At 40.7% G+C, this 8,545-nt stretch overlaps 1 protein-coding gene across 1 annotated transcript in view; it reads right to left on the reverse strand.

The window, feature by feature from the left end:
• TANGO2 (transport and golgi organization 2 homolog) overlaps nucleotides 1-8,545 on the reverse strand; it is a 75,129-nt gene that overhangs the window by 24,900 nt on the left and 41,684 nt on the right. The window contains exon 6 of the mRNA XM_019539022.1: nucleotides 7,534-7,648. Within this exon, the coding sequence (XP_019394567.1) occupies nucleotides 7,534-7,648 (115 nt within the window). The remainder of the gene's footprint in view (nucleotides 1-7,533; nucleotides 7,649-8,545) is intronic.

Consider the following 8,545-nt stretch of genomic DNA (forward strand, 5'->3'; position numbering starts at 1 on the left):
CCAGGTTTGCAAAGTAAGTAATCACCCATTTTTGTACAGAATGGATCCACAGATGAAAGCCGCTATAAAAAATGCCAATAAAGTTCTCACCTTCACTATTTTCCCCGTCTTCCATTCACAGCCACTGTAATTGGTACATTTACTGTACATAAAGCAACTGTGCCGCAGACAGAAATATTCTCCCCAACAGCTACAAAAAGGGCTTCATAGCCTTGTTGTGAAAGACAACTTCTTACTTCCACAAACTATTGTTGCTGAGCAGGGAAGCAGACCTGCAGTGAGCCCTGAATATAGACAATTCCTGATAGAGGCCATCAATTCAGACTTAAATTATCTTGTTTCTCTTTCATCAGACTGGTTTGAGATAAAAACTGAAAAAGCTTTGAATAGCCAAAGCTGCCTTCTGGGTAGACAGGATTTCAGCCATTCAGGCTCCAAAAGACCCTATTTGATGTATACCATACCCTACTGGGCTAAATGTGCTTTTTTCATAGGGAGAGCATCCTCCAAGTAAGTAGGTAATGTTTCCTAAAATGCCACTCCTGAACAGCACAGAGAACCAGCTGGAGAGGTGGAATATGAAGGGGGGGAAAAAAAAAAAAAAAAAAAAAAAATCACAGGGATTTTTCTTTTTCAGCTTGCCACACTCATTAAACTCAATAATGTTAAAAGGCACCAACACCTGCATGACATGGAACAATTGGGTTACATGAAAAACGTCAAAAGAACTGTGTTTTGTTTTTAAATAGCCAAGCACATGGCTGCAGAAGCCAACAAGTAATACAGACTTTACAATACTCCTGGCGGTCTTTCAAGTCTTTCCCCTCATGCAGTTGTATCCAAGTCATCCAAATAGGCTGGTGGGATGCCAAAGCAAAGATCACGTTCTCTTCCCTTTTCCCAAAATACAAATCCATCCAAGCCATCAGAAAGTTGTAGAGCATCCTATAAACGCATTTCCTATGGCTAGGTGTGTCACGTGTTTGGATAGTTCCCTCCCACATTTCCTTTCTTTCCTGCACCTTTCACTAACAAAGGCAGATAGTGAACTGGAAGTGCAAATGAACCAAACTGCTATTTGTTACAGTGCAGAAAGAGCAGTACAGAAATAAATCTCTCTGAACTAGCTATTTTGCTGGGCTATATTACATCAACAGCAGTGATGATAACCATGCTTATCATTTAAAATACAAGTTATTTTTACATGTATAAAAATATACACATATAGCAGAACCCAGATGCACATACACACACACACACACACACACACACACATATACATACATACATACAGCAGAACCCAGATTCTTCCCAGGGTTAGGTTCCTTACTTGCCTGTGAAGATGAGAGTTTTTGAACTAACCGAGAGTACACAGAGACAGAGGAGAGCTACACAGGACTTCTATGGAACTCCAGCTGTTTGCTGTGGCTTTTATTTCAAAGGGCACTGCTTCCCCAATCAGCGCCAATCACTGGCGAGCTCCAGCTGACCAGAGAAGTGGCATCCTTTGAAGTAAAAGCCGCAGCAAAGATGAGCAGCTTTTTCTTAATTCAGCTACCTGCTGCAAATTGCACAGAAAATCCAGGTTCTATTATTATACATATATTCACATACCTAACAGAAAATTGGTCTTTACTATTAGCGTGCTAACAAACTTATTTCAGCGTACCCCAGGCTGAAGCAGTCTCATGAGAGATATCCATCAACACATACAACTATTAGAGTGATAGACCCGTCCTCAAGCAATACTCCATATGGAGCAGAATCTCTCAAAAACAAATGGCTCTAATGAGCAGACTTTGTGCAATTCTTTGCATTTATCCTTCATGCTACCATTAGTTGAATAATTTCATTCCAGAATAGCCTAATGCAATTATGTTAACTGAGAAACACTCCCTGAAGTAAAATGTATCCAAGTTGGAACAAACTAACTGATGGTTATTTATGGCTTGCCAGGTCAACCATCTCATCTTTGTTTTGTTCAACAAGCAGGGAAGTATTTGAGCTATCCCTTCTGATATCATTTCAGTCCGAGATAGTCTGGTCACATTCTTGGAGGTACTGAATGCATTCAGGAACAAAGAGTAGTTAGATCTGTGGTTCTTTAGTATGTATACAAAGAAAAAAAGAAAAGAAAAGAAAAAAGATTTAGTATTCCCTTGCCTTTTGATTAGATGTTCTAGCAAGTCAGTCTCACAAAATGGGACCATGACAGCTGGCCAAAACAGTACCTGTTACTCGGTTGGTCAGGTCCATTCCCTCCTCTCTCCACAATATCACAGTGAAGCACAGGCAAGTAGTTTTTGTGGAAGAGCTTGAAAAATTTGATGAGTATTAAAAGACTCCAGGTTGCCTGTGGCTCTTGGATTTTTAACTCCTCTGAGGTTAATTTCTTTTTTGCATTTGCATTTTTTGCTAGTAAGCTTCCTCAGGACTAAAGTATGTGCAACAGCTTTCTATGTGGGTGGAGGCAGAAGCTCTCACTTTCTCTACTTCACTGGAAGATAACAACACTGTTTTCCTTTTTCTTTTATTTAAATATTATGGGCTGGCTGAACTCCCACAGCCTGCCTAAACTACCAAGCACACCATTTTTGCAACGTAAGTGACTCTGATTCAGCCAGCAATAGCCAAAATCCACTCTCACCATTAAGGCCTCCTTATCCTATTGCCAGGTGGCAATGTGTGCAAACAGGCTTACAGGCTCTCATTTTATATGCACCTTATTTTTATACTCCGATTGGTTTGTGGTTCCAAGCATAACCAGGTAGAGAAGATTTTCCTCAAACTTTTCTTCTATATCTTTTGTTGTAAAACCAGCACAAACCTAAAAGTCACTAAACAATCTAAGAAAGCCCTGCACATGCAGCTTCTTTTAGGGGCAGGTTTTTGTTCACGGTTTTTTTTTATATAGGAAAAACTTTCCATACTTCATCCAAAGTTAGAAGAGAGGAGGAGAGAAAAAGTGTCTAAAAGTTAGAACGAAGGGAAGCTGCAGATTCTGTTCTCAAACAGCATGTTTAGTGGTGGCATGTTTAGGGCATAGCTTCACTAATAAATATAGTATAAAGTACCAACATTTACAGTATTCTAGAAAGTTTTTAAATAAGAAGTTTGAGAGAGAAAGAGAGAGTCTGTCTGTACATCAGGTTTCTCTTTCACCTCGAATAATCCTCGCTTCTGGAAATGCCATTCAAAAAGTGCCAACTTCAACCCAGTACCTTGGGTTTCTCATGTCCATTCAGTATTCTTGGTGTAAGCTAGCAACAGATCTGATAAAGCCAGCTATTCTAGTGAAAGTTAGCCAAATGGCCATGAGCTGGGGGCAAGATGGAAAAAGTAATATCTTTTAAATATACTAGAGTTAAATTAAGCAATAATAAAGGGTGGGGAAGCTCCACTGTGGAATAATTAACTTCACAGGGCAAAGAACATCAGTGATGAGAGATGAACACTATTACAAGTGTCAAACCTGGTTGCTGTGTTAGCTTTTTGGGATCACATTCTTTGCACTGGCCCAGTCTCAGCTCTGCCAAAAATGCCAAACTCCAGCTTTATTAAGCAGTGAACAAACAACATTTGCCTTTATTGTTGATCTGCAGGTCCCCAACTGGCAGATTAGCCAAGTCCTTTTCTATAAAGTCCATTTATAAACCAATCAATTTAACTAAATGCAATGTTCGTTTGGGAGTGAAAAGTCACTCTTGCCAAAATGGACTCAGTGAAAGATAACAAATCTCCCAGGTTTTGGCCAATCAGAAAATTTAAAACCACTGCTTAGTTATTTTTTGTGCAAAAATGAAGATATCAGCAAACCATCAAAAGAGGTAACTTCTCCCATTCCAACTGAGACAGGGAACTTCCTGGTCCATGAACTACCCCCTGGAGACAGGGAGGAGGAGGAACTGCATGCCCAATTATTCCCCAGACCCAACTCACTCTGTCTTGGTGCTCATGTTGACAGCTGAAGTACTCATTTCTTAATTCTGTTGCAGTTCTTAGAGCCAAATTATTTATCCCTGAACAGGAGCAGCAAGCGCTGAAAGACGCTATTAGTATCTTCACAGCTGGAGTGTGCCTGCCTTTATAAAACATATTTTCCTTTTTAGACTTCATCTATTAAAAAAAAAAAAAAAAAAAATCCATTTCCCCTTCCTGCCTCCACACAGCAATTTCTGAAATGAAAATAAATAACATGGCAAAAAGCTACGTTGTCGCATACCAAGATGATCCTAAAGGACTAGGAATAAAAAGCCGTCATCTAAAAATATGAGGGTAAAAGTGACTGATGAATAGGAAACACCAGAGTTCCGTCTAGAAGAGGACAGAGTGATAAATGTAGCAGTGTCACATTAGATAAGAGAGGGATCTAGACATCTGTTGTCTTTAATGAAGGTAATTCCATCACCCAGTTCAGCAACTGTGCATCATTTTCCAGAAGTGTACATAAAATGATCGGGAAAGGAATAGTCTGGCCTGCTGGCAGTAAGGTGTTTGAGGAATACAGGTAGAAGGCTTGGCGGCGAGTTAAAATCGTGGTACATTCTTGGTGGTAAATAGTTTGCACTTAAGTGGAGGACAAGGAATGTAATATTAGACACCTTAACCTTACATTTCCTTTGTTCAGCAATAAGCCTGTTGCATTTGCACACAATGTATCAGTTAGGGTTGCCTATTCAGGTAGCACCAACCCCCCCCCCCAAACAAAACAAAAACAAAAAAGAACAAACTTCAGTTAACGTCATCCAGCACTTCAGACCCTATTTTCAATGGCTTATAATTTGACCAAACAAGCCACTCAGACTGTAAAGTTTCCACACTAGGTGTCTGCCTTATACTAATTTGGGGGATTTTCCAGTAAAAACTATTCAGTCATTTGCAAGAAGGAAACTATGAAACCTGGGCAAAATCTACAAAGGAAGTCAGTTTGTTCGTGAAAGAGCTACAATGTCTCCAGGCTTTGGAGCACAGGTTGACCATGGTATCCGATATATTTTCTCCTATCCATGTCAACTTGTCCAAGTGTGGCTCACTTATAGGCCTCCAAAAGGCCTGTCTGCACATTCTACGTAGAGATTTCCAAGACTTTGGCAAATAAATTCACCAAAGATTCCATTTGCAATGAGCAGCTATCAGTCCCTATCACCAGCCTGAATTCATGCATACCATCCCCATAAAGCAATAAGTATGCTGTAAGTGTTCCCCTTGCTGCTACCCAGGTAGCACAGGAGAAGAGGAACAACAGACTAATAAGAGTGCAGAAGGGTGAGAAGCACGAGGCCAGAAGCTAAGTGGCATAGACAGAAACAGAAGGAGCCAAAGAAAAGCTGGGGAACAGGGATCACTAGAACACATTCCCTTAGCTAAATTGGAATTATGCCCAAGTTCTTAAGCTGCCACATTCTTCACTAATACCAGGTCCCAAGAGGATAACAGCCTCCTACTGCTACTAGTTACTCAATGGCAGACATCTGTACAGTGCACCTAATGGTACAAATGACCTAACTTGGGGATCATCAGTTTATCTTTTCTTACAGCACTTAAAAACGAAAAATAAAGCCTGTGCACCTTTAAACTGGCTTCCTCAAATCTGCATATTATGATCCACACAACTTACATCCTTGCATATTTTTTTTTACCCATGAGACTCCTGCTTCATTCAGTGCATGGAAAGTTATTTCTTTTAGCTTTCCACATTCATCATGGTTCCACACTGACATACATTCCAAGAAACTTCTAAAAGAACATCACTTTCTAGGACAAAATATTGTCATTTTATAACTATTATCCCCAAAAGGCAGAATTCATCCAGCTTCTCTTACCAGAGATCTACAAGAAAAGAGACTCTTTAATTCATATAAAAATATTACAACAGCCAACCAAAAGAAACAAGCAGGGGACTTAGATGGGTATTTCACAATAAACAGTTACTCTCGTTTCATTTCCCATTCTTAAAGTTTTGTTGCAAAATTGCTCCATGTCTTATTTTTTCATTTATTTTTAATTCTGTTTTATAATGCTAAACACACCATCACACTTGCTCTCCATTGGGGTATTAACTTTGTCCTTCCTCACTAAGATACACTATGTTAGTCACTCTGAAATAGTTCAGTCTTGTAAGTTCTGAACAACCATCCGAGATGGTATGTGAACCATATGCCAGTTCAAATTCTCCTTTGATCATTGGCAGTTCTCACTGGATTCCTGTGATGTGTTATTTCACATCTTCAGGTTGCTTACCATTCAAAAGACATTCCAGTAGCATTATTCCCCTAATCTGTTCTATTCTCATTCCCCACTTATTTGAGTTCTCCCTATTCACCTGACCTGGTGACCAATGTGAATAGCTTTCAACTATTTCTTTCAATTAGCAAGTAATCATTCCAGTTACATCTCTTCTTTTAGCTGCAGCGTTAACCACTTCCCCATTTATTCCTGCTCTTTCATCTCACTACAACTTTATTCAGTATCTCTAGCAGCTCTAGGATCCTGCATCCTATCTTCTGGCTCTTAATTCCCAAAAGCTCATCCTTGAAAGGCTGTAGTAGCTTTAGCCATTTAATCAGTCATATCTTCAGATACTCAGTGTCAAATCATAGCCTCTCAGTTTGTTTTTCTCCTAGTCATTTCATTTAATTGATACTGCCTGCTTCCATCAAATATACTTCGCTGAGCTGATCAAGTTTCCAGGGTTTGAGCAGTGTTCTGCAACACTCCAGTGCCTGTGTCTTACTAATTTCCTTCTGGCTTCTTTTCTTGTTTTACTTCTAAAACAAAGAAACAAAAAATCTTAGCCCTGATCTCTCTCAACTAAGTTGCTGGGTTTCACTTAACACATCTTGATGTTATGCTCTGTTAGCTACCCAACGGTGTCACTACTGTTTATAAACAGTGGTGTGTGTACTATCAGCACAATTTTCTGTATTTGTGATTTTTTTCCCCTCTGGACCAATTTTTAGAGGACAGACAGACAGACAGACAGACAGACAGACAGACAGACAGACAGACAGACAGACAGACAGACAGACAGACAGACAGACAGACAATCTTGCAATGCAATGCTTTACTTGCATTAAAAACTGTCAAGCCAAATCCTGAATCAACACGCTTACAGATCAGAACTTAGAAAGTGAAGACATTGTTGCAAAATAAGTGTGAAATTTAGCTTCCGAAAGGGCATGTAACCAGGGTTCCCTTCCTCCCTCAAACAAAACCACCACAAAATCTCTAGAAAAACTGCTGAATACAGTTTATTAAAACCCCCCACAAAACAACAAAATTTATGAAAGGTTCTGCAACAAGCAGTGGCCAGGAAATAACAAAGCTCTCATACTTCTGAAAGACAAAAGGGAGTAATACTCAAAGAGTTGAATGCCAATGCCAGTTGTCAAGAAGAATAAAAAGAGCTCCAGTTTTTGCTTGCAAGAAGCCTCTGCACCATGACAATTTAGCGCTAACAATTATATACACTTCAGCATTCTGTTTTGTTTCTCCCACTTTTACCTTTTGAGCCGTAAAGTTTTATAGACTTACTTCAGATCGGCTGCTATTAAATTAAAGCCATTGTAAAGGTGTCCTTCCAATGCAACTTTCCTCAAATAAGAGGAGCTGTCCAGATCTGAAGTCAAGAAGTTTGTTACGAGGGCACCTAAAAGGGGTGGGGTAAGAGGAGGGGAGAAGAGGCAGAGTTAGAGTGACTTGTATGTGGCATTCAGTAGCCCAGCAGGCTCAGCCACAGAAGCACAAGATTTAGTATTCCAGTTACTAAAGGAAGAGGAACATGTGAGAATTAAGGTTTTGCACACTGCTCAGATGAGCCAAGAGATTTATAACATTGTCCTCTGAGGAATAAGAGCTTCCAATTCTAACTCAGCTGTACTAGATTCAAGTTTGCTGATCCTTCTATATTAGATGATTTCTAGGGCTGTGAGACGCTTCAGTCCCTGATTTGATTTGGCAGAGATGCAGCCCAATTCGGTGGCCAAATCTCTGAATCAGAATCGAATCAGAGGACCCTTTAATCTCTCTAAATCAAATTGGAACCCTCCGAATCGATTCAGAGAGATTCGGGAATTTGGACATAGATAAAGCTTTGAATGTTTTTTTCCACTTATCTCTAGGTAGTAGGCAGCTCGTGGGTGCTGCGACTCTAGGGTGGGTGCAGTGTCCCAGAGGAGTGCAGGGGGGGTACCCCAGGGTGCACGGCAGCAGACCCAGAAGTGGATCAGAAGCACTTGCGGTCCACTTTCAAGTCCACTGGGGAGTGTGCGAGGGGGCTCTCCTGCACCCCCCTGGCTCACCCAACCCAGAGTGTTGAGGGAGCTAGCAGGGGTTATTGCAGGGCCCTTGGCACGGCTTTACGAGCGCTCATGGTGCTCGGGACAGGTGCCAGATGATTGGAAGATAGCCAACGTGGTCCCCATCTTTAAAAAAGGGAGGAGGGAGGACCTGGGCAACTATAGGCCTGTCAGTCTTACCTCAATCCTAGGGAAACTCTTTGAGAAGATCATCATGGAGCGCATCTGCAATGGGCCAGCCTCAGGGA

The sequence above is a fragment of the Crocodylus porosus genome, unplaced genomic scaffold, assembly GCF_001723895.1.
Source record: "Crocodylus porosus isolate Cpor-Errol unplaced genomic scaffold, CroPor_comp1, whole genome shotgun sequence".
In the NCBI taxonomy this organism is placed as follows: Eukaryota; Metazoa; Chordata; order Crocodylia; family Crocodylidae; genus Crocodylus; species Crocodylus porosus.